Consider the following 27,253-nt stretch of genomic DNA (forward strand, 5'->3'; position numbering starts at 1 on the left):
AGTGCACTTTGCGTACCCTTAAACTTGCATTCTGTACCTAGCACAATCCGGCACTCTGTAAATAATGCATTACTGGACACTGCACTGTACGTAGCACACACCAGATACAAACCAGCCCTTTGAGGGACCATACTGCTGATGCAGCCCTCAATAAAATTGAATTCGACACCCCCTGGTTTATGTTAAAAACAAAACAAAAAAAAAGAAAAAACTTTTTTCTGCGAATATAAACAGAATCTGATGTAAACATCTGTCCTTGTTACATCCACCTGCTCAAAAACATACACTGTGATTCAGTCTGGATCCATCTGAAAAACTGACAGACGGATATAGAATGAACATTTGTGTGAAGGGCCCTTCTGGGTTAATAAAATAATAGCCGCCACCTCATCTAAGGGCTTGTAGATTTCAATATATTGCATTTTTGTTTTTGCTATGGATATGTCCTAACAGACTATTGAAAGCGATACTCACAATGGAAGCATAACTTTAAAAATTTTAATTAGCCTAAACTGGAAATGTAAATTTCTTCAAGGAATAAAACAAATGGTAAAATGAATTATATACATTTAAAAATGGATCGTGAAATTAGGACCATGGGTATCTAGCGGCGTTTTCTTTTGCCAGACAATGAAGAGCGAGTTTGTCTGGCTGGCTCTTTTGCATCATTGCTGGGAGTGTTTTCTGATGAAACCGTATCGATATTAGGGTCAGCATCGCTGGCACTGCCATTAGTTTTTCTGGATTGCTCTTGTGCATCATTAGTGGAAGTGATTTCCGATGAAAGCATGTCGATATTAGGGTCAGCATCATTGGCACGGTCATTCATTTTTCTGGATTGCTCTTTTGCATCATTGGTGGGAGTGTCTCCTGATGAAAGTGTGTTGATATTAAGGTCAGCATCATTGGCACTGTCATTCGTGTTTCTGGATGGCTCTTTTGCGTCACTGGTGGGAGTGTTTTCTGATGAAAGCAGGTCGATATTAGTGTCAGCGTCGTTGGCACTGTCATTAGTAGAGGGTGTGATATGTGAATCAGCGTGTGATAGTGGTAATAGATCTGGTGTAGCATCTTGTCTGTGGTGAACTTCTGCTGATGTATTCTGTCCATCTGCATTTGTAAGATTGCTACAAATACCATGGTTCAAAGACTGACAGATGTCCAAAAACTGTTTGAACAATGTTTGAAACTGCTGTGCAAAATTACGAAATTCACTGACTCCACTTTCAATTGAATTAGCTATTTTACATTGGCTCTCATATAATTTGGTAAAATATAATTCATTTATATCAAAGCGTGCCTGGGAGGTACTTGGAATACAAGTGTCATTGCTCAATGGTGTGGTTCTTTCCTTGTGGGACTCTACCTCTGCAGTAATCTCTTCTCTGTCTGCATTTCTAGTCCGCGCATCCACCTCTTTTCTCTCCACCCCACTAGCCTGTACATCCACCTCTATCTCTTCCCCACTAGTATGAGCATCCATCTCTTCTCTCTCCGCATCTCCATCACTTTGCTGTATGTCTTCAGAGTCTACAGAAGCAACAGTTTTGCGTTTCTTCTGTTTACTTGCTGCTTCCTGTCTCTTCTTTTTAGCTGAAATACAAAAGCATATATTATATTTACTAGTGCAAGCAAAGTCATGCATCTCTCTCTCTCCACACATACACACTATAAATTTACAGTATGGTTGGGTAAGCAGAAGCCATTGGAGGGATTGGCAGAGAGGGGTGGCAGACACTGAACGGTTGGTAAGATGGAAGAATCTGGCAACAGCAGTCAAGATAGTCTTAAGGGGAGATAGCCTGTGTAAAGTTTGGTTTGCAAGGAGGGAACTACAATAGACGAGGCAAGAGATAACAAGGGAGTAAATAGGTAGCTTTGTGGTGTTGTTAAGAATGGGGCATATTTTGGAGATGTTATAGGGGTTAAGGCAGAAAGATTTGGACAGAGATTGAATGGGGGGCTGAAAGGAGAAGTCAGAGTCCAGAATTACACCTAGAACCCTGGCATATAGAGAGAGACTGACAGTTGTGCCATTATTGGGCATACAACCGCTTTAACTGAGGGAAATGTGTGTGCCTTTCCAAATCATGTCCAATCAACTGAAATTTACCCACAGGTGGACTCCGGTGAAGTTGTAGATATCTGATCATGATCAGTGGAAACATGATGCACCGGAGTTCAATTTTGAGTGTGATGGCACAAGCAGTGAACACTTATGTACAGGTTTTTTTTTTTTTTTTTTTTTTAATACATTTACAAAGATTTCAAACTACTTTTACACTGTCATTATCATTATGGGGTATTGTTTTTAGAATTTTGAGAAAAATAATGCATTTAATCCATTTTGAAATAAGGCTGTAACATAACAAAATGTGGAAAAAGTGAAGGGCTATGAATACTTTCTGGATGCACTGTAGATCTGGGTGTTACCTGCTTAGAGATGTTATTGGAAGCTGTGGGAGGCTGACCAATGAAGGAGGTATAGAGAATATAAAAAGGTCCAAAGATTGGAGCCTTGGTGTACTCTCACAAAAAGAGGAGGTGGTACAGTGGTAGAGGACATTGGAGGCGCAGTGAGGTAGATAAGAAAAGAACCAGCAAAGAGCAGGGTCCCAGAGGGCAAGGGAGTTAATCCTCCTTTAACAAAACCCTTAAGTGGTCAACTGTACCAAAGGCAGCAGAAAGGTCTAAAAGAAAGACCACAGAGGACTGGCCGCTTATTTTAGCAGATAGTAAGTCATTAATGAGTTTTAGGAGGGAAGTTCATCTGCGTGGCGGGTGAAAAATAAAATGAGGATGACCACAGTAATCGTGAGGGAATGGAATCCAGGGGCCAGGTGGTTAGTTGGGTGTTAGCAGAAAGCTTAGTGACCTCCTCTGTGGTAACAGAGTATAACAGAAAAGTACTGAATGTGGCGGCAGACAAGGTGTTAGATAGGGAAGATATCTGGCCAGTAGTTGTAGTCTTGCTTTAAAAGTGACTAGCAACGTCCTGGCCAGTGAGCGAGTTAGTGACGAAGTAGAGAGTTATACATAGAAAGGACTGGATGAGAGGGTATTAATGAGAGTGATGACCTGTTTTGGCAGCATGGATTCAGTACAAGGCAAAGTCTTGCCAGGATTAAGTTTTATGCCACAGTTACTCAAGTGTATGGCTAAATCTTTTGAGATTTCTGGTGTAGGTCTGTTTGAGAAGATTGTAATGGTCAGGGGCAGATTCTGTTTTTAGCAAGTGTGTGCAGAGAGGATGAGAGTGAACGGTTATAGACAAAGGTAGCTAGGTTGGGGCAGGATAGGTGTGAAATATCCGTGTAGAGATAGTCCGTTGCAGAACTGAGAAGAAAAAGGGATAAGTGGGAAAGGTTTTACAGGTGTTTCCCGGTTGGAAGGATAGTGGGTTGAAGAGAAGGAGAATATGAAACTTATAGGTTGGTTGTCAGAGGGGAAAAGGAGTGTTGAGATGAATACAAGGTCAAGGGTGTTGTCAGAGTGAGTGGAAGTGTGTGTCTATTGTGTTGGGTCAAAAAAAAAAAAAGATGTCGGGATGTTAACATTGACAGAGATGTTGAAGTCGCCAAAAATGATAGTGGATATTTCTGATGATAGAAAGTAGGGTAGCCAGCCTGAGAAGTCATCAAGGAAATGTGACCCCGGGCAAGGAGGCCGATAGATCAGAGCAAGCCTCAAAGAAACTTTAAAAAAGAAGGAGAGATACAGAAAAAAGGAGGTAGGAACCTGAAGAGTGATTTGTGGGGACAGAAGGATTCTAAATCAATCTTCCTTTCGTTCACTTGGTCTGGGCAGCAGGAGAGGCCTATTCCTGAAGACAGGTTTCAGTAACAAGTAGGTTAAAGGAATTGGAAGTGAAAAGGTCAAAAAAATATGAAGGTAATGTATATCTAAAGCTCCAAACTTTTTTCCCATTATGGATTAAGTAGGGGAGGGTTAAAACCACTTTCAGTTGTTTTGCCAACTGTGTCTCAAAAGGGAGATTTCTCTTTACTTTCTTTTCTGAGGACTGAATAGAATGTGACAGGGTATTTCCAACGCGAGGAATATCCAATCGAAGGCTCCATACAAAACGGGTAGCCAGGGGCAGAGTGTTTGCTGTGTTCAGAGCTGGCTAAGCACTTGTGCTAATCTCTGTGCTATGGCCACATACAAACTGACCAATTAGTTGCAGCCAGTTTGAGTGCAGCAACAAAAACTCTACAGGATGAGCAGTTTGATGTTAATAGACACAAGCAGAGCCCACAGGTTTTAATATATCTCTGCTATTGCCTGTATTTCAAATTGTGAGTATGCTTACAAGGCGGTCTGCCACGCCGAGCTCCTGACTTCACTGGTGATGCCGACATATCAGTTTGTTGATCCTGAAAAAAAATAAAATGGAAATTCAAATTTGCATATTTTAGCTTTAAATCTGTATGATTAAATACAGGTGTTCAGTGGATATACCCTTGTGTGTTGTTAGGCTTTGTCTAAACACTGAGGCTGCATTCACACCTGAGCGTTTCAAAGTCTCGCGTTTTTTTTATTCAGGTCACCAATGTAAAAGGCAGAAAAACGCCTGTAATTTGCCCCAAAGAAGCTCATGTTCTTTTTTGAGCTTAGGGCATTTTTCAGGTGTTTTGCTTCAGGTGACAAAACACTCAGATGTGAACAGGTGCCATTGAAAGAAAAGGGATTTTGCATGTTGGACCTTTTTCAGGAGTTTTTTTGGGGCTTTTATGAGCTGAAAACGCTCAGGTATGAATGCAGCCTCAAGGTAAAGATTCAGTAGAAGAGCTGGAGAAATCTGGAGATACAATGCCAGGAGCCCTTTTAAAGGGAGACTATTATGTACAGTTGTGCTCATAAGTTTACATACCCTGGCCATTTTTCAGAGAATATGAATGATAATACAAACTTTTTTCACTCATGTTAGTGTTTGGCTGAAGCCATTTATTATCAATCAACTGTGTTTACTCTTTTTAAATCATAATGACAACAGAAACTGCCCAAATGACCCCGATCAAAAGTTTACATACCCCAGTTCTTAAAGCGGGGTTTCACTGTCTCCACATAATTTTTTTTTTGTAAAACTGACAATGTTGAATGTATTTTAATATTAAACTTGCTTGTTCCGGTTTTTCAGCTTACTGCTCCGTTTTCTTTAATAAAAAAACAAAAAACAAAAAAACAAAAACACAAAACTTAAATTTTCCTGTTGCCGGGTTTCATCTAGCCTGTGGGCATGTGAAGCCCACAGGCATCCTCTTCCAGGATACGGTGCTGCTGATCAACCAGCATGCACCGCCCGTTCTAGCCCCGATCTCGCGCAGTAAACAAATCGGAGCGGCACAAATCGAAATCACGCGAGATTTCATGGCGGCTCTCCGCACTGTCTCCTGGGATGAATGACATGAGATCCCAGGAGACAGTGCGCCGGAGAAAGGAAATTACCAAAATACCTGCAAAGTCCACGCCCACAGCCACAGGGACAGAACAAAGGAAAGACAAGTATCGTAAGGTAGGGGGAAAAAAAAAAAAAAAAAAAAAAAAAAAAAAAAAAAAAAAAGGGTCCATATAGCACTCGGTGCCATCTATAGAAGCCACCGAGATGATGTTTAAAAAATGGGTGAAGATCCGCTTTAATACTATGTATTGCCCCCTTAAACATCAATTACAGCCTGAAATCTTTTGTGGCATTTGCAGATGAGGCTCTTTATCTTCTCAGATGGTAAAGCTGCCCATTCCTCTTGGCAAAAAGCCTCCATTTCCTGTAAATTCTTGGGCTGTCTTGCATGAACTGAACGTTTGAGATCTCCCCAGAGTGGCTCAATGATATTGAGGTCAGGAGACTGAAATGGCCACTCCGGAACCTTCACTTTATTCTGCTGTAGCCAATGACAGGTTGACTTGGCCTTGTGTTTTGGATCATTGTCATGTTGAAATGTCAAAGTACATCCCATGCACAGATTCCTGGCTGATGAATGTAAATGTTCCTCCAATATTTTTGATAACATACTGCATTCATCTTGCCATCAGTTTTGACCAAATTTCCTGTGCCTTTGTAGCTCACACCTCAGCGATCCACATCCGTGGATCACAGTAGTAATGGTGTACCTTTCATCATAGACCTTGTTGACTCCTCTCCAAATGAAACGTTTATGGTTGTGGCCAAAAGTATAAATTTTGGTCTCATCACTCCAAATGACTGTACCAGAAGGTTTGAGGCTGGTCTCTGTGCTGTTTGGCGTATTGTAAGGGGGATACTTTGTGGCATTTGTGTAGTAATGGCTTTCTTCTAGCGACTCGACCATGCAGCCCATCTTTCTTCAAGTGCCTCCTTATTGTGCATCTTGAAACAGCCACACCACATGTTTTCAGAGAGTCCTGTATTTCACCTGAAGTTATTTGTGGATTTTTCTTTGCATCCCGAGCAATTTTCCTGGCAGTTGTGGCTGAAATTTTAGTTTGTCTACCTGACCGTGGTTTGGTTTCACTTCTTGATTCACTTCTTGATTAGAGTTTGAACACTGCTGATTGGCATTCTCAATTCCTTGGATATCTTTTTATATTCTTTTATTTCAATTCTTTTGCTTTCCCCATGACTCAGAATCCAGAAATGTCAGTGCAGCACTTGATGAAAGATACAAGGGTCTGTCAGGAGTCCAGAAACTCATTGACCTTTTATACACACACTAATTACAAGCAAACAGATTACAGGTGATGATGGTTACCTTTAATAGCCATTCAAACCCCTTTGTGTCAACTTGTGTGCATGTTATCAGGCCACAATCACCAGGGTATGTAAACTTTTGATCAGGATCATTTGGGTAGTTTCTGTTGTCATTATGATTTAAAAAGAGTAAAAACACAGTTGATTGATAATAAATGGCTTCAGCCAAACACTAACCATGAGTAAAATAAGTTAGTGTTATTCATATTCTCTGAAAAATGGCCAAGAAATCAAATTCTGCCAGGGTATGTAAACTTATGAGCACAACTGTATGTTCAATTTGATTTATCTTATTGATTTGTTCAACCACTTGCCAACCGGCTCCTGTACATATACGTCGGCACTTTAAAGATGGATATCTCGGTAATGGCAGCAGCTGCTGCCACAACCAAGGTATCCATCTCTTCAGGAGACGGACGTGTTTACGATAAGGGTGGTCTCTGCGGCAGAGGCGATCAGGACCTGTCCGTGGCCAGGTATGGAGACGAGTGAGGGGAAGATGGCCCCCACCTGGCTCCATACCATAGCAGGGCGGAAGCAACGTTATAACGCCACTTCCGTCCATACATCTTAAGGGGGCATTTTTAAAAGTCTTTTTTTTTTTAATTGCATTTAAGTCCAAATATGAGAGCTGAGGACTTTGACCCCAGATCTCATATTTAAGAGGACCTGTCATGCTTTTTTCTATTACAAGGGATGTTTACATTCCTTGTAACAGGGATAAAAGTGACCCAAATCTTAAAAAAAAGAAAAAAGAAAAAAAGAAAGAAGAAAGAAGAAAGAAGAAGAAAGAAGAAAGAAGAAGAAAGAAGAAAGCAGAAAGAAGAAGAAAGCAGAAAGAAGAAGAAGAAAGCAGAAAGAAGAAGAAGAAAGCAGAAAGAAGAAGAAGAAAGCAGAAAGAAGAAGAAGAAAGCAGAAAGAAGAAGAAGAAAGCAGAAAGAAGAAGAAGAAAGCAGAAAGAAGAAGAAGAAAGCAGAAAGAAGAAGGAAGAAGAAAGCAGAAAGAAGAAAAAATAAAATAAAATCAAGTAAAATAAAAAATTTTTTTAAAAGCGCCCTGTCCCGACGAGCTCGCGCGCAGAAGCAAGCGCATACGCGAGTAGCGCCCGCATATGAAAACGGTGGTCAAACCACACATCAGAGGTATCGCCGCAATCGTTCGATCGAGAGCATTAATTCTAGCCCTAGACCTCCTCTAACGCAAAACATGCAACCTGTGGAATTTTTTTAAACGTCGCCTATGGAGATTTTTAAGGGTAAAAGTTTGACGCCATTCCACGAGCGGGGGCAATTTTGAAGTGTGACATGTTGGGTATCAATTTACTTGGCGTAACATTATCTTTCACAATACAAAAAAAAATTTAAAAAAAATTGGGCGGGAGTATTTACCGAAATTATGCGGCCAGGAGGGATAGAGGGATACTGGGAATGCAGCACCTACCAGCCGTGGTGTTGGCTGGCATAGACAAGCCAGACACAGGAATGTCTGCAGGGATGCGGTGTTTGGCATAACACTGGAGGCACTGAATGCAAGTAAGTGCCGCATTACAGGATCTAGTGGGGTACTGGGATTGGCTGTGCTCCCCCAGATTTCAGTTGCGCACCCCCCCCCCCCCCAAGCACATAGTTGAAATTCGATCGCCAACTTGTGATCTGCCTGACTTTCTGCTCATCAGCTATCCTTAAAGTGATACTAAAAACACACACTGTTTAGCCCTTTCGCTGCCAGGTCCGACCTGACAGCGGGAGGCTTCACACACAATCTGGAGACTCCTGTCTGTCCGGTGAAAGCATTTGGGTGTCTGCGCTGCCACCAGATTGCTCACACACACCCTACCGGTAACGGCATTCCTAGCCATGTTTTCCAGGCTCCGCTCGCCCATCTGCGGGCCTGGGACTGACATCAACTTTCCAGGTCTTGCTGTGACCCGGAAAGCGACGTCTATGAGAACACTTTTGGGTCAAACTTTTAGTGTTCTAGACTAGCCAGGAAGGAACGCTTTGCAATGTGATCTGCATTGCAAAACATTCAGTGGAGCCCAGAGCGGGCATGCAAGGTCTTTTAAAGAGAACCTATCACCTAAAAAACATCACATCGGGGACTTTTTGCTCCCTATGTGATGGGGGGGGGGGGCGGGGGGAAGTGAAGTAGAAAAATTACTACGCGTGAAATGATCAATTCTGGTGTTACATATCACTGCGCAAGCCGGAGTAGGAGCAATAGTTCTAGCACCAGACCACCTCCATAACACTAAAATGTTACCTATAGGGGGCTTTTGAAGTTTTGCCTATAGAAAACATAGGGTACTGGAGCTTGTCACCATTTCATGGGTGCACACAAATTTAGGGTTTGGCATGTTGGGTATTTATTTATTCGTCAGCAACCTAGTCTTTTATATTTTACCAAAAATGTGGGTACTATCATGTGACATAAAAAAATTAGAACCACAAACATTTTATTCTGTAGGGTGTCTGCTTTCAGAAAATATATAATGTTTGGGGGTTTAGCATAATCTTCAGGGCTAAAATGATTTTTTAAACATGTGTGCAAGAAACGCAAAAACGGCTCTGGCAGCAAACAGGTTTATTTACATTGTCCTATTTCTGTATGTGGATGATGGCACAAATTTTTTTTATAAAAAAACAAAAAAAAAAAAAAACCATCCAAGTAACTTTTTCCTAATCAATATACAGCTCTCACATGTCCCAGCTCTTTCCCAGCCGTCTGCAGGGAAACATAAGCAGGAGCTTTTAGTCCTCTGCTGCCGGTGTGGGCGGATTTCTGCCACTCACAGGCTGTCTTAGAATAAGAGGGAGGTGCAACCTCCATCAATCTACATGTAATATTCCGCCCCCATTGTGTTAAGCTGGTTAGCGGGCATTGAGGGGGAGGAGGGAGTGGGCTGCTATTGCCCACTGTGTATATGCCGACATGTGTGACTATAGTCACATGAGCTGCTCAGATGTGATAAAAGAAACTGCTCAGCATAGAAACTCCCTGAAAACTGAGCATGTGCAGAGCTTCCAACACTGCTCTGCAAAATCCCTAGCTGCATTGGGGATGTAGATAGGAGGGGGAGACAGTAGCAGGATCAACCAGGTTTTTTGCAGAATACAGAAAACGAAAACGCATAACAACTGAGTGTGAACAGCATGTAATACACCATTTATTGATAGTTTTTATGATGTGGGTTTAGTGACACTTGAAGTTGGGTACACTCACTAGCAGGCGGAACAAAAAAAAAAAAAAAACCTGATCGATCGACATCCTAACCCAAGCCATTGGCTGCCAGCACTGATCGGCTGCTGGTTTTCTAGCATGCCTGGTCAACAGAAGCAGGTTGTGAGACGGGCTTCTGTCGGACAGGCAGGTGTACACACACTGAATTTTCAGCAGGAACCAGGCAATATTTGGATCGCGTGTACCCAGCTTTACTGTTCGTGTACTTGAGTCTCCATTTCCCAGTAGACTACAGTTGTGTGGAAACGCGTCGGATTGGAAAGTACTTGCAACACTATTCTATCTAGTTGGCTGACACCGCCACTAGAGATATCATTCGTGCTGGAATTTTTTTTTTTAACCGTTATGCAAGTTCATCAGTATATTTTTAAAATAAAATTGGTCGATTTACACTATGAGGCTTCTCCCTTTTCATATATGATCTTTGAACACATGGAGCTCATCCCTGCAAGTGTATCAAGACACGCTGTTTGAAATATCTACACCTATGATCATCCTGGCAGAAGGCTTCTTTTATCTGTCATAGGGATCCATCAGATCTAAAAAGAGGCCACTCTCTTTTCTTGTGGATGGAACACTTTGCTGTTTTAACACTGGTAGCCACGGGGTTGAATACCATTTTCACTTGCCACACCCTTTATTAAGTGTATGGATTTTCTTATGGACCTGAACTTTTTTAGATTTTTTTTTTTTTTTTTTTACACACTGGAATTTTTTTGCAGATTGACATTTTGAATAATGCATTTGTTATGTCATCTGTTATTTTATTGCTATCATATTGTTCACACATACTTTATTTTTCATTATCACATCAGTTCACCATTTTACCACTTAAGGACCGGAAGAATTTTCCCCTTAATAACCAGGCCATTTTTTGCGATACGGAACTGCGTCGTTTTAACTGAGAATTGTGAGGTTGTGCGTCGCTGTACCCACACAGAATTGACGTCTTCACCCCCCCCCCAAAAAAAGCTTTCTGGTGGTATTTGATCACCTCTGCATTTTACAATTTTTACGCCATGAAAAAAAAAAAGGCAACGATTTTGAAAAAATAAAATATTTTATACTATTTGCTATAATAAATATCCACCCCAAAAAAATGTAAAAAAAGAAATTTCGTCATCAGTTTAGGTCTATATATTCTTCTAGAGTTTTTTGGTAAAAAAAAAAAAAAAAAATTGCAACAAGCATTTGATTGGTTTGCGCAAAAGTTATAGCATCTACAAAATAGGGAATAGATTTATAGCATTTTTATTATTTTATTTTTTTTACTAGTAATGGCGGGGATCTGCGATTTTTAGCGGGACATGCAGGCAAAAATCTAAAAATGGGTCTCTAGCAACATTACTTAGACCCCTTTCACGCGTTTTAGTGCTAAAAATAGCACCTGTAAAGCGCCTCTCAAGCCACCCCAGTGTGAAAGCCCAAGTGCTTTCACACCGGGCGGTGCACTTGCAGGACAGGAAAAAAGTCCTGCAAGCAGCATCTTTGGGGCGGTGCATGAGCGGTGTATACACAGCTCTCAAAACACCCTGCCCACTGAAATGAATGGGCAGCGCTGCCGCAACACGGGCGCTATTAACCCTTTCTTTGGCCGCTAGCGGGGGTTAAAAGCACTCTGCTAGCGGGTGAATAGCGCTGCTATAATGCCCGCACCACCCCAGTGTGAAAGGGGTCTTAAATTATAATAACCACCTAATGAGGAAGTGGGATAAGGCTACAAAGAATGCAGTATGCATATGCTCATACCTCTAAATTATCTTTTGTCCTTCTTGTACGCTTCGTGTTTTGTTTGAAAATCTGCCTGCATGTAAAAAAAAAAAAAAAATATGTAAGAAAATAATTTTGGTCATCTATTTTTCACAAGATAGATCATTACAGTCCAACTCAGACTACAACATATTTAGTTTAGAAAAGAATGAAGAACAGATAGAACGCCGGAGACACTCGGGAACGGAGTGTTTCCGAGCGGCTCCAAGCGTTACAGGCGCCCCTGCATCTCTGGCCACATGCGGTACTGCACACACACCAGAGGCTTGAATCCTGCTAGTCTTGCGAGACAACGCTCGCAAATAGAGTCAATAGAGAAAAACTGCTCGGATTGCGAGAATGCTCATAAACCACGTTACTCGCAAACCGAGGCTTTACTGTAGAAGGTTAGTTAATAGGGTAAGTTCACCTCTGGGAACATGTTACACTCGATTTTAAAGGTGCAACATGTGCCCAGTGCTGCATCCGCCACCTGCTGCCCCCTCTCCCTGTTGTAGCAGTACGGGGATAAGTTCCCCACCCCATACCAGCTCCCACGCGATCTTGTCATTCAGACACACAGCTCCGTGTGTCTGAATGAACTACAAGCCCCAACATCCTTAGAGGCTTTCGGCTTGTAGTTCTCAATGAACTACCATGGCGCTTTGGAGAGCCGTGGTAGTACATAGAGTGTTCCGGTCAGGGATCATCGGCTTATGGGTGACCCGATACCCTGACAGTGTGCAGGAGACCTGCATGGTATCAGCAATCTGCTGATCGCTGGTGCAATGCTTTCCAGGCTCCTGTAACAAAATATAATAAAAAAAAAAAAGTCAGCAGCTAAAAATATTGTAACTGCTGACTTTTAATATACAGACCAGCCCAGTGATCCAGCACTGACACCACTTGGGCCGGTTCTCAGCTAGTCTTCGAGTCCCCAGCACCGCCATCTTGCTTCTTGGAAGCTGGCTAGGACTTTCTGATGTTTGTCAGCTTCCCTCTATGTACTCGTGAGACATGCTGTACTTTCTCAATGGTCCCCCAGTCTTCTGGGACATGTGATGTGTCACAGGAGGTTGCAGGCAGGGAGGAGGGTGGCCAAAACTTCTTCTCTGCTCGACTAGGTGTGCAAAGCGGAAGTGGGAGCAGGTACTTGTCAGAAATAGATACTATCTCTCTAAAAAGAGAAAAAAAAAAAAAAAAAAAAAAAAACAAACAAACACTAAGGAGGGGCGGGGTAAGAGAAGGATAAGCGGAACTTCCCTTTTTCAGGTGAAATTCCACTTTAAGGTGTTTTTATCACTGCCTGGGTCCCTGTTTGGCAGATATCCCCCTTCCTGCTCAGTAGTGGGTGTCAACAGAGCAGGAAATGAGGGAAAATTAACCTAATGGGTAGACCCACACACAGCAATAATATCTTGGCAGAGGTACTCAAACTTTCCCTTTCCAATTATAGTTAAAGAAAGCAAGTTTTGCCTTGGGATGGCCTTTTATGTTAATTCATCCTTTCCTATTAAATTATTTTGTTGATTGGCCTATGATCATATGTTAAAGTGGTTGTAGGCCCTGTACAATCACTTTTACTTACAGGTAAGCCTATATAAGGGCTTACCTGTAGGTGCTGGAAATATCTCCTAAATCTCCACGGTTTAGGAGATATTTACAATAAAGCCGTGCACCGATGTCTACGATGCATGCACACTTGAGAAAGGGCAGATTGTGCCGTTTCTAAGCGCAAAATCGCGTACCTGTACGCGATTCTCTTCTTTGGCCCTAGGGGGCGTGCGCGCGCTGGTGGAGACCCGTTCCCGTTGTGATTAGGGCACAGTAGGAGCCAATCAGCGGGTCCGGCGGCCGTTCGGTTTCAGCAATCGTTCATAGAGAGGCAGAACGGAGGTCTCCCTATGTAAACAAGGCACACTTCTGTTCTGCCAGAAAGGAAAATGGAGATTTCATGCTTCTGCTAAGCAGAAACATGGATCTCCATTTTCCTTTAGCCAAAGCACTCCCCCTACAGTTAGAAAGCACACATAGGGAACACATTTAACCCTTTGATCACCCCGGATGTTAACCCCTTCCCTGCCAGTATCATTTAAACAGTGACGTGTATATTTTTAGCACTGATCACTGTTTTGGCGTCACTGGTCCCCAAAAAGTGTCAGATATGTCTGTCTGCCGCAATGTCACAGTCCCGCTAAAAATCGATGATCACAGCCATTACTAGTAAAAAAAATTATTAAATAAAAAAAAAAAAAAAAAAAAATTAGAAGAAACCGTCCCCAAATCTAACCTATAGTTTGAAGACACTAACTTTTGAGCAAACCAATCAATATGTTTATCGGAAAAAAGGTTACCAAAAATATGTAGCAGAATACATATTGGGCTAAATTTATGAAGAGATTAATTTTCCATTTTTTTTTTTATTGGAAATTTTTTATAGCAAAAAGTAAGTGTTTTTTCCCGAAATGGTCAGTCTTTTTATTTAAAGCGCAAAAAATAAGAAACCGCAAATGTGATCAAATACCACCGTAAGAAAGCTCCATTTGTAGGGGAAAAAAAAAGGACATTAATTTTATTTGCGTACAGCATCACACAACTGTACGAATGTCAGTTAAAGTAACTCAGTGCCGTATCGCAAAAAAAATGGCCTGGTCAGGAAGAGGGTAAAACCTTTGGGAGCTGAAGTGTTTTAAGATGAAGAAAAAGGCGGGGGGGTTGTGGTGGTTGAGTTTCAGGAGGGGGGAAAAAAAAAAATTGACCGCAATACATCAAAAACCTGCATGCAGAAACGCATCCATACTGCGTTTCTATGGTGTGAACCAGCCCTAAAAGATATGTGCGTAACCTCATCGGTGGAAAGTACTGGCACTTGTAATAATTAATCGTTACAATTTGAAGCCACTGTCATAATAGTTAAAAAAAAAAAAAAACACAACCAAAATCTTACCTTGGGTTAGAGGCTCGCTTCATCTTCTGCTCCAAACACATAAATAATAAAAAAATAAATAAAAAAGGTTCAGTTGTCCTGACATTTTATCAAAACGCATACAATAAGCATTTATATTAAAAGGAAAAGTTCACCTTCAGAACGCGTTTTACATGTTCCACCTGAATATAGGGTGAACACATCAAAATGTTCCCGTCCAACTGTATCTACTCCCAGTCCCCCTCTCCCATGACAATGCTAAAAGGTTTTTCTCCCCGCACCCACTGCCACTTTTTGAAAACTGCGCAGGGCTATGCCCACACAACCACGTCATTCATTCAAAGTTTCATTCACAACAGATGGACTTGTAGTGTCAATGGGCTGTGGGGACACTGGTGAGCACTCTCGTGGTCCACGGACATATCCTCCAGCTTTCAAACAGAAAGCCTATACAGAGGTACCGGCTGAAAAGGGGGAGGACAGTTGCCCACATTGCACCCATGATCGACAGATCACAGGTGCAATGGGTCCCAGCCTCCTGCTGGGAAAAAATAAAAACACATTTCTTTTTCCTGCAAAAATATGTGCATTTATTATGTTTTCTATAAAGGCGAACTTAACCTTTAAGACATTTTTTAATGTGAATTCCTTTTAAAACTCAAACTGCTTTGGAAACGCGTTGACAGGTTAGCTGCAGGCATAGTGGATAAGGCCGCTTTGAGACCTGAAAGACTAATGGGGCGCCTCCTGCAGGGAAGTAGGATCCACTGCATATTATTTCTGTGTATGCAGAGAATATAGCATCTGTCATCGGAAGCTTTCCTAGGTTTCAAACGTATTGAAATGGTTATTCTACTCCAAAGCAATGTTTTAGTATTGGGTGATGCTGAACATTTAAGTATCTCAGCTTTCTTTTATTTCCAGTAACAAATCTTGAGATGCTTGGGAGGGATCAGGAAATCAGGTACAGCTGACAGCTATGTGCAGTGTTTCTTCCCGCCAATCTCTATGTTATTACAGGTCACAGCAGTAAAACAGGGTACGGTGGGAGGAACCAATGAGTGCTATAGGCAGAATAAAAGGTTAGTGCCAATTTCACACTGGCATTAAAAGCAGGCGTTTGAGAAGCGTTAAAAACGCCCCTCAAATGCCTATTCAAATGATACAAAGGCCAGCAGTGTGCTGTTCACACTATCAAAACATGAAGCATTAGCATCGCTTCAAAATTGAAGTCTCGTGTTGAGTAAGAGGCGTTTGAAGCCTTTCAACGCTTCCCATTCAAGTCTACAGTAATGCTTCGCAAACTCTCCTACAGGCGTTTGCGGCGCATGAACATTATTTTATTTCCTGTAATGGAATAGGCGTGTGTGGAGCAGTTTTATCGCTTCTTAATGCTCAAATGCTTCAAAACTGCCCATGGGCATTTTGAAAGTTTTTAACTGGTCGTTAACGCATGTAAAACGCCCGTCTAAGGCCCATACTAAACGTTAAAGAAGCGTTTGTTAAGCGTTCGAAATTTAGTCAAGTGTGAACAAGCCCTAACACTCCTAGAAGTGTCAATGTTTGAAGGAAGTTTAGCTGAGGATTTCTCCCCCATCGGTGGTGTTTGGTAGCAACAGTATTTAATTTCTTTACAAGGAATGTTTATTTGGCTTTAACCACTTGCCTCCCAAGCCTATTCTGACACTTCTCTCCTACATGTAAAAATTATCTTTTTTTTTTCTAGAAAACTACTCCGAACCTCCAAAATTTTATATATATATTTTTTTAAACAAAAGGACCTAAACAATAAAAAGGTGGAGATTTCATATTTTAATGTCACATGATATTTGCGCAGTGGTTTTTCCAAACACTTCAAAGAAAATAAATTAAAAAAAATATATCAAATTGAAATGAGTTTTAATACGCAAAAACAAAATGTAATACCCAATGGTTTTGTAAAATTAAAAAAAAAAAAAAATGATGCGACGCTGAGTAAATAGATACTAAACATGTCATGTTATTTACAATTGTGTATGCCCATGGAACAGCGCCTAACTATAGTGCTTAAAAATCTCCATAGGCAACACTTTAAAATGGTTAAGCCATGCAATAACCTTTCAACTATCCACTCTGCTATGTTAAATAATGTCAACAGTGCATATTTTTTTTTTTTTAAAGCCACCATGTACCTCATTTTAGAGCGCCTATCGGCGCTCATGTAACCGGCCGCCTCTCGACCTGACAGCAAAGTGGGCGGAGCCAAGATTTCCACGCTGACGTCAGCATGGAGGAGAGACGGCCGGCCACATGAGCGCCGATAGGTGCTCGGAAATTAGGTATACAGAGGCTTTAAAAAAAAAAAAAAAAAAAAAAAAAAAATGCACTGGGAACATTATTTAACATAGCAGAGGGGATTGTTGCAAGGTTATTGTAATAGGATAGCAGCAGAAAGGGAGGATCGTGGAGCGGACAGAGCTGACAGGCAGGGAAGGTAGGGAGGAGAGGACAGAGGAGAGCTGCGGATGATGGAGGCATGTAAACTGACCATGGTGTCAGAGCTCAGCAGCCATGATGAACCGTGGTAAGTTTACAGAGGGGAGAGCAGAACCAGGCAGGATCAACCAAGTTTTTTAGGTGTTATAGGGGGCCAAATTACACAGTACAAGCACCGTGCTGAATAACATGCTTTAAGGAGGGGCAGGGGCAGGCAACCTGGGCACTCTAGCTGTGGTGAAACTACAAATCCCATCATGCCTCTAGAATTCATGTTTGATCGTCAGGGTCTTGCAATGTCTCACGGGACTTGTCATTTCAAAACAACCGGAAGGCTGAGGTTGGCTTTAAGGAAACAGGATCCAATATTTTTTTTTGTTTGTTTTAAGGGTAGCAAACACTTTAAAAGCCTTTACAGGATACCAGTTTAAAGTTAAAAATGAGGTCTGGTGATAGAATTTCTGCTCTCGCTGTAATATTTGTGGCGATACCTCACTTGTATGGTGCGAACACCGTAAACATGCATGCGTGATCTGTACATGCATTCACCTTTGCGCATGACCACGCTGGGGAACCCTCCCCAAAGCACCTTGTCCCCATGTTGACGAGGACAAGGGCCTCTTCCCGAGAACCCTTGCCCGGTAGTTGTCAGGGTCTGCGAGTGGGGACTTATCGGAATCTGGAAGCCCCTTTAACAAGGGGGCCCCCAGATCCTGACCCCCCCCACCCTAGGTGAATGAGTATGGGGTACATGGTACCCCTACCCATTCATCTAAAAAGTGTCAAAAATAAACATGCTACACAGGTTTTTAAAGTATTTTATTAAGGCAGCTCCGGCTCTTCTGACGTCTTCTCCCTCTGCCAGTCCTTCTCTCTGTGCTGTCCTCTCTCTCTCCCCTATCTTCTTGCTCTTTTGCAGAGTCTTCTCGCTCTGTTCTTCTTCCGATGTTGACTCAACGTGATCTCCCAGTGTAATGCTGGGTCCGCCATGTGCAATGACATATTGGCATGGGGCGGGGCCACCTGATGATGCAAGTTGGAGGCCACACCCCTTGTGACATCATCACCTGGGGCATGATGGGGCGGTGAAGTCCCATGCCAATATAAGTCATTGCACACGGTGGACCCAGCATTACACCGGGAGATCGTGTCGAGTCAATATTAGAAGAACAACAGAGCGAGAAGAACCTGCAAAAGAGCAAGAAGATAGTAGATAGAGAGGACAGCACAGAGAGAAGAACCGAAGAGGGGAGAAGGACCAGCAGAGGGAGAAAATGTCGCAAGAAGAGGGAGAAGAGCCAGAGCTGCCTTAATAAAATACTACCTGTGTAGTGCGTTTATTTTTGACACTTTTTTTGGTGAATGGGTAGGGGTACCATGTACCCCATACTCATTCACCTGGAGGGGGGTGTCGGGATCTGGGGGCCCCCTTGTTAAAGAGAGCGTCCAGATTTCAATAAGTCCCCACCCGCACACCCTGACAACCCCCGGGCAAGGGTTGTCAGGAAGAGGCCCTTGTCCTCATTAACATGGGGACAAGGTGCTTTGGGGTCACTCGTCTCCACTTTCCTGACCTGCCGGACAGCGTGCTCGGATAAGGGTCTGGTATGTGTCTTGGGGAGGAACCTAAAGCAAAATTTTGGCGGGGTTCCCCTTCAAGATTCTCAGCACACAAGTCGCACCGCAAGTCATATCATCTGATCCGACTTCTGGTGCGACTTATTTTGAAAATAAGTGGGCTCAGATAGGGAACCATTGATTTTGAATAGAGACAGACGCTGGACAAGGCTTAACGCTGTGTATACAGCGTTAAGCCTCGTTAAATCATGTTTAATACCTTTTACTGGCATCTTTACAGCTCTAGCGCTGGTCCTGGATCTTTTTGGGTGCTTAAAAATGCCTATGCCACTTACAGCTCCTAAACGCCTTCATGGGCATGAGGCCATAGGCTGATGTGGAGAGGAGTTTTTAAGCTGTGAAAAACGCTTCTAAAAGCGGCTGTAAAAACATCCGTGGGCACGAGGCCTTAAAAAAAGGACCTAGTGCTCTCTGCCACCTTTGTAATTTATAGCAGCTTTTTAAATTCAGCAGTGTCACTACGGGAGGGGTTTTTATAACAAACACAAATATATTAAAAGACATTAATAAATGCTGTGTGATATATTTATGTGTGTGTGTGTGTGTGTGTGTGTGTGTGTGTGTGTGTGTGTGTGTGTGTCTAAACGACTGGCAACAAAAGCGAGTACATCCCTAAGTGAAAGTGTCCAAATTAGGCCCAATTACCCATTTTCCCTCCCCGGTGTCATGTGACTTGTTAGTCACACAAGATCTCAGGTGTGAATGGGGAGCAGGTGTGTTAAATTTGGTGTTCTCTCTCATACTGGTCACTGGAAGTTCAACATGGCACCTCATGAAAAAGAGCTCTAAGGATCTGAAAAAAAGAATTGTTGCTCTACATAAAGATGGCCTAGGCTATAAGAATATTGCCAAGACCCTGAAACTGAGCTGCAGCATGGTGGCCAAGACCATACAGCGGTTTAACAGGACAGGTTCCACTCAGAACAGGCCTCGCCATGGTCGACCAAAGAAGTTGAGTGCAAGTGCTCAGCGTTATATCCAGAGGTTGTCTTTGGGAAATAGACGTATGAGTGCTGCCAGCATTGCTGCAGAGGTTGAAGGGGTGGGGGGGTCAGCCTGTCAGTGCTCAGAACATACGCTGAACACTGCATCAAATTCTTCTGCATGGCTGTCGTCCCACAAGGAAGCCTCTTCTAAAGATTATGCACAATAAAGCCTGTAAACAGTTTGCTGAAGACAAGCAGACTAAGGACATTACTGGAACCATGTCCTGTGGTCTAACGAGACCAAGATAAACGTATTTGGTCCAGATGGTCAAGCATGTGTGGCGGCAACCAGGTGAGGAGTACAAAGACAAGTGTGTCTTGCCTACAGCCAAGCATGGTGGGAGTGTCATGGTCTGGGGCTGCATGAGTGCTGTCGGCACTGGGGAGCTACAGTTCATTGAGGGAACCATAAATGGCAACATGTACTGTGACATACTGAAGCAGAGCATGATCCCCCCTCCCTTCGGAGACTGGGCCACAAGGCCGTATTCCAACATAACGACCCAAAACACACCTCCAAGATGACCACTGCCTTTCTGAAAAAGTTGAGGGTAAAGGTGATGGACTGGTCAAGCATGTCTCCAGACCTAAACCCTATCGAGCATCTGTGGGGTATCCTCAAATGTAAGGTGGAGGAGCGCAAGGTCTCTAACATCCACCAGCTCCGTGATGTCATGGAGGAGAGGAAGAGTTCACCAGTGAAGCTCTGGTGAACTCCATGCCCAAGAGTTAAGGCAGTGCTGGAAAATAATGGTGGCCACATAAAATATTGACACTTTGGACATTTTCACTTAGGGGTGTACTCACTTTTGTTGCCAGCGGTTTATTTTGAGGGGACAGCAAATTTACACTGTTATACAAGCTGTACACTCACTACTTTACATTGTAGCAAAGTGTCATTTCTTCAGTGTTGTCACATGAAAAGATATAATAAAATATTTACAAAAATGTGAGGGTGTACTCACTTTTGTGAGATGCTGTATCTGTGTGTGTATAAATAATAGAGATATACACACACACTTTTATATAACTGTATAAACAAATACATGAAATGATATTTCTGAATATAAAAATGCATTAAATTTTTTTTTTTTTTTAAATAAATAGTGTGCTGCCTAATGCTTGTAAGCGATTATAGCATCTGTTTTAAGCGTACCAACTAAATCCCTAAAAATAGGTTTTGAGAATGTCTAATTTCCACGTCATCTTTATTGCTATGCCAGATTGCAGCTAGGTCCTCCCAAGCTCAACCCTATCTGCAAAATGATTAACCTAGGCAGCTTGGCCATAACACTGTTCAACAACGCTTTGGCAACTTTTTAACACATTTGTGTAATACAGCATTCAGCAAGTACATCTAAAAAGACATGTCAAAAGATACCTGCTTTCTTATAACTTTGTAGCTGAAGGCTTTTGGTTTTCTGAAAACTCCCTTCAGGAATGTTTTGTCGTCTACTGTTCATCCTTCAGCGATTGCAGTTTCCAAAGTTTAGAAATGGTGTTAGGGCCCTCAGACTGCTTGTATTTTGACTCCTTTCACACTGGAGGTGTTTTTCAGGTGCTTTAGCACTAAAAATAGCGCCTGTAAAGTGCCTGAAAAAGGCCTCATCTGCAATCCCAGTGTGAAAGCCCAAGTGCTTTCACACTGGGGCGCTGCGCTGGCAGGGCGTCACAAAAAGTCCTGCAAGCAGCTTCTTTGCAACCCTGTAGGAGTAATGAATACACCACTCCTAAAGCGCCCCTGCCCATTGAAAACAATGGGCAGCGCTGCCGAACCGTCGCTGCGTTTTCCAGGCGGTTTTAACACTTTCTCGGCCGCTAGCAGGGGTTAAAACCACCCCGCTTGCAGCCGAATAGCACCGCTAAGACAGTAAAGCGCCGCTAAAAATAGCGGCACTTTACCGCCGACGCCTGATCGCTTTCAGTGTGAAAGGGCTCTTTAAATGATTCGTGCTGAATCAGATGAAATTTGGCCCATAGATGGCTTGACAAAAAAAAAAAAAAAGAAAAAAATCAATTGTGTTGGTGAAAAATCGGCTGAACAATGACTGCATCTGGGTATGGAGGCCTTTAGGCCTGCAAGCCTCTGACATTGAATCAAGCAAGCGTGAAGAATGCAACAACTTAATTACTTACCCTTACTGGTGTTACCTCTGACGCAGATGAACTGCTTGATGATCTAGACCTTTCAACTTCTGTAAGAATAAATAAGTTTTGTTAGAAGTACAGTTCATTAATATTTAAAAAGTTAGTAAATACTAACTAAAAAAAAAAAAAATCTCAAAAAGTGTATATTAACCACTTCCCGCCCGGCCTATAGCAGATTGACGGCCGGGCGGTGGTTCAGTTATCCTGACTGGGCGTCATATGACGTCCAGCAGGATAACAGCCGCCGGGCGCCCATGGGGGCACGCATCGCGGCGATCGGTGTGTCAGTCTGACACACCGCGCCACCAATCTTGGTAAAAAGCCTCCGGCGGAGGCTCTTTACCACGTGATCAGCCGTGTCCAATCACGGCTGATCACGATGTCAATAGGAAAAGCTTTTCCTCACTCGTGTCTGACAGATGCGGGGAGAGCCGTGTCTGCGCTGATTGTTTATCAGCGCAGCCCCCCCTCGGATGCCCACACTAGACCACCAGGGAAGGGGGCAACATGTGGATGGACAGGTATGTACCCCATGGCCATCCACATGTGCAAATTACGCCCAATCTGTGCCCACAAATGGGCACTGACAGGCACCATTATATATCAGTGATGTCCAGCAATGCCACCCAGTGTCATTAGTGCCACCCGTCAGTGCCACCTATGAGTGCTCATCAGTGCCCGTCATTGAAGAAGAAAACTTACTTATTTACAAAAATTTTTAACAGAAATAAAAGAAAAAAAACTTTTTTCAAAATTCTCGGTTTTTATTTGTTGCGCAAAAAATAAAAACCACAGAGGTGATCAAATACCACCAAAAGAAAGCTCTATATGTGGGAACAAAAAATGATAAAAAAAATTTGTATGGGTACAGTGTTGCATGACCACGCAATTGTCATTCAAATTGCGACAGCGCTGAAAGCTGAAAATTGGCCTGGGCAGGAAGGTGTCTAATTGCCTGGTATTTAAGTGGTTAATTGGCTTGCGTTAAAGTTATAGCGTCTACAAACTATGATATAGATATACATTTGAAAATTGATCAATCCTGATGTGCCAACGGCATATCTGATTTCTTGCGGCCCGAAAGTGCCAGGACAATACAAATTCCCCCTAAATGACTCCTTTTTGCAAAGTAGACAGTCTAAGGCCTTTAGTAAGAGGCATGGCGAGTTATTTGAAGTTGGAAAATGAAGAAATTACTTTTTTTTTTTTTTTTTTACATACCATCACCAGTGCAGTACAGCATCATATGATGGGTGTGGCGCTCATCAGGGACACCGACTAGTGACAGTATGTAAAAAAAATAAAATGTATATATTGCAGCTTACCATTAGCTGTACTAGCATTCTGTTTTTATTTTGAAGCTAGTCTTGGCATGGCAATGTGGAACATGTAAACCTGCTCTCAGTTTGTACCAGAGTAACACTGTACTACTCTGGAGGATCAGGGATTTTTTTTTTTTGTTTTTACACACTTTGATTGCTGTTACAATGATGATCATTGACATTTGACAGGTAAAGATACATGCAGGAGGCATGTATATCCTTATAGATAACCCCTATGGCAGTAGTTTAGAAAGGATGACATTGGGTTTACATCCACTTTAAAGTCAATCTTTTTCTGACACTTGCTTAAGTTAAAATCCATATTTTTTGCTAGAAAATTACTTGGAACCCCCAAACATTATATATATTTTAGCAGAGACCCTAGGGAATAAAATGGCAATTGCTGCAATATTTTATGTCACACTGTATTTGCCCAGCGGTCTATCAAACGCAATTTTTTGGGAAGAAATACACTTCAATGAATAAAAAAAAAAACCAAACAAAAAAAAACAAAAACACAAAATAAATATAACTATACAAGATTAAACAGTTTGCATAAAATGTGTTTGTATTTGTGAGCACTTGTTCACAACACAAAAAAGAGCTACAATAGGTATGTTGCCATTCATTGTTAATTTCACCCAAAAACACATATGGGGTTGATTTACTAAAACTGGAGTACAAAATTTGTTCCAGCTGTGTATGGTAGCCAGCTTCTAACTTCAGCTTGTTCAATTAAGCTTTGACAAAAAAAAAAATCTGGAAGCTGATTGGTTTATATGCAGAGCTGCACCAGATTTTGCACTCTCCAGTTTGTGTGCTGCAGGGCACTTGCACTATAGTGCACCAGAATGCACAAAATAAAATGCTCTGAGTTAGGGTGTGCTGCGTTAAAAAAAAAAAAAAAAAAAACAGACACTTACCTTGTGCAGTGCTTCTCTTTTTGTTTGCAAGTCGAGGGGAATAGTCACTAAAAAAAATAAAAATAAAAAAGTATAAATATATATATAAGGCTAAGTGGTTAGCACCTCCGCCTATCAGCACTAGGGTTGGGTTGGAACCACAACACTACCTGCATGGAGTTTGCATGTTCTCCCTGTGCTTACGTGGGTGTACTCCAGTTTCCTCCCACACGCCAAAGACATGCCGGTAGGTTAATTGGATCCTCTCTAAACTGGTGTGTGTGTGTGTGTGTGTGTGTGTGTTAGGGACCTTGGATTGTAAGCTCCTTGAGGGCAGGGACTGATGTGAATGTGTGCATTATATACATACACACGGGAACATTTGATCCCATGCTGATTTTTTAAGTTTGACAATTTTTTTTTTTTCCCCCATCCTGCAAGCGCACCGTCTTACTGTGATTATGAGAAAAGTGTGGGAATAGCCCAAAACTACAAAGGAGGAACTTGTGAATGATCAGGGCAGTTGGGACCACAGTCACCAAAAAACAATTGGTAACACAATACGCCGGCATAGATTGAAATCCTGCAGCGCTCACAAGTTCCCCCTCCCCAAGAAGGCACATGTACAGGCCCGTCTGAAGTTTGCCAATGAACATCTAAACGATTCAGAGAAGGATTGGGAGAAAATGCTGTGGTCAGATGAGACCAAAACTGAGCTCTTTGGCATTAACTCGACTCGCCGTAGAGGAAGAAAAATGCTGACTGACCCCCAAGAACACCATCCCTACAACCAAGCACAGAGGTGCAAACATTATTTTGGGGCGGTTTCTCTGCTAAATCTTCTTCCCGGAGCCAAAACACTGAAGATGGGTCGTGAATGGGTCTTCCAGCAAGACAATGTCCCAAAACAAACCACCAAGGCAACAAAGGAGTGGCTCAAGAAGAAGCACATTAAGGTCATGGAGTCGCCTAGTCAGTCTCCAGACCTTACTCCTATAGTCACGTTTTGCTTGGGATCAAATACTTATTTTACTCACTGTACTGCAACTCAATTTATAACATTTGTATCATGGGTCTTTTCTGGATTTTTAATGATATTCTGTCTCTATCATTTAAAATACACCTATGATAAAAACGATAGAACCTTACAAAATCCGCAGGGGATCAAATCATTTTTTTCCCCACTGTATGGGTGTGTGTGTGTGTAAAACGCTGTGTAAATTGATGGTGCTATACAAGTTCCTGTAATAAATAATATCTGTCCCATACCTGAAGACTCAAATAGTTAGCGAACACGCTTTGCACAGGTACCTTGATGCATCAAGTTTGGCTTTACATGTGTTTCTAAATGTATGCAACAAAAAAACTATTTTAATCTGAATAGTTAACAGTTTAGTAAGTTTTTTTTGTGCTGGCTAGCTTGAAAGTGTGCCAGGGACCTTTTAGACCTCTTATATTTTTTTTGTATGTTGCTCTGTCCATGTGTAACCTTTCCTGTTTTTGCTAGCTAGAGAGTGATCAGAGCAGCAGTCATGGTTTCATTTTTGTATTGAGGGAAAACCCCAGACTGTTTGCAGTACCTTTAACCTTTTGTGTTTTCTGCACACTTGTTAAAAAATAAATTTTAGGCTTGAAGATTTAAAAACCCAAAACAGTATATTATATATATTTATCTATGATACACGCAATGCATCTGGAAAGTATTCACAAAAAAACCAGCAAAAACAAACATGTTATACTTACCTGCTCTGCGCAAGGGTTTTGCATAGAGCGGCTCCGATCCTCTTTTTCTGGGGTCCCCCCATGGCACTCCTGGCTCCTCTTAGAGTGCCCCCACGGAGAGCTGATTTCCATGGGGGCACCTGTGCAGGCATGCTCCCAAGTTCCGCTGCTGCATCCATCGACACAGACAGCAGGACTCAGTCCCCCCTCTCCCGTGTCATTGGATTTGATTGACAGTGGGAGCCAATGGTTCCTGCTGCTATCAGTCTGTTCAATGAGGACTCAAGATAGCGGCTGGAGCTGCTGGGCTCATTCTCATCGCTGGAACGATCGGGATTAGGCAAGAAAAAAGGGGGGTTCTGGGGGGGCTGCTGCAGCACAAAAGGTTTTTCACCTTAATGCAGAGAATGCATTAAAGGAGTTGTAAACCATATATCAAGGTTTTTTCACCTTGATATATGGCTATGCATTAAGGTGAAAAACCTCCTGTGATGCAGCAGCCCCCCTTTTACTTTCCTGGACCCAGTCTTTCCAGCGACGGGGTCGAGCACACCAGCTCCAGTCGGTGTCTCAGGTCCTGATTTGATAGATAGCAGCGCAGCCATTGGCTCCCACTGTCAATCAAATCCAATGAAGCGGGAGCCGGGGGCCAAGTCCTGCTGTCTGTGTCAATGGACACAGCAGCAGGACATGGGAGCACACCCGCATGAGTGCCCCGAGGGAGAGTGGCTCTCCAACAGGGCACTCGAGAAGAGGAGGAGGAGTGCTGCTGAGGGACCCCAGAAGAGGAAGATCGGGGCCACTCTGTGCAAAATCAACTGCACGAATAATAGCGATAGAATTATTGCTTTCCCTCCGGCGTGCACAGCATTATGTAACATGTGTAGCACAATCAACGTTTACACATGTGCGCCCCCAGGAAAGTGACAGCAGAATCCAGAAGTAATGAAATCCTCATCACTTCCAGGATCTTAGTAGCTAGGGGAGTCCCAGCGACACCTGCCATGTGGATCCCAGGTCTGCAGGTTGGATAGAAGATACTTTGAAGCATGGCAAGAAAGGGTCGCACGGTGGAATGGGAGGGATGGGGGTGGCACGTCCAGTGGCATGATTTACACACTTTTACCGCAACCTTGAGTTTGTGTAAAACTTCCTGCTGCTGCCATTGGATGACATGTCAGTGGCAGGGAAAGGGTTAAGGAGGAAAGGACTGCCTCCAGGTGAGTCTGCTCTCAGTTTTTGCATTGCTATATCTGTCCTAAAGTTGGGAAATCAGATAGTTTAGAGTTAGGGGCCACACTTTGCAGATGTGTCTTGATGCTTTACTTGTATTTCCAAATGTATGCAACGAAAATTTTATTACTATTATTAACCTGAGGAGCTGACACGGTATCACTATCTATTTTGCTGGCCAGCTA

The 27,253-nt window shown here is 42.5% G+C and overlaps 1 protein-coding gene across 1 annotated transcript in view; it reads right to left on the bottom strand.

The window, feature by feature from the left end:
- Nucleotides 1-484: 484 nt before the first annotated feature.
- Nucleotides 485-27,253, bottom strand: part of LOC141127051 (uncharacterized) — a gene marked incomplete in the record, with an annotated part of 42,694 nt that continues 15,925 nt past the window's right edge. The window contains 6 exon segments of the mRNA XM_073613187.1: nt 485-1,593; nt 4,313-4,376; nt 11,717-11,771; nt 14,664-14,689; nt 21,878-21,936; nt 24,135-24,181. Coding sequence (XP_073469288.1) covers nt 605-1,593; nt 4,313-4,376; nt 11,717-11,771; nt 14,664-14,689; nt 21,878-21,936; nt 24,135-24,181 — 1,240 coding nt within the window.

This window comes from Aquarana catesbeiana, linkage group LG02, assembly GCF_042186555.1.
Source record: "Aquarana catesbeiana isolate 2022-GZ linkage group LG02, ASM4218655v1, whole genome shotgun sequence".
NCBI lineage: Eukaryota > Metazoa > Chordata > Amphibia > Anura > Ranidae > Aquarana > Aquarana catesbeiana.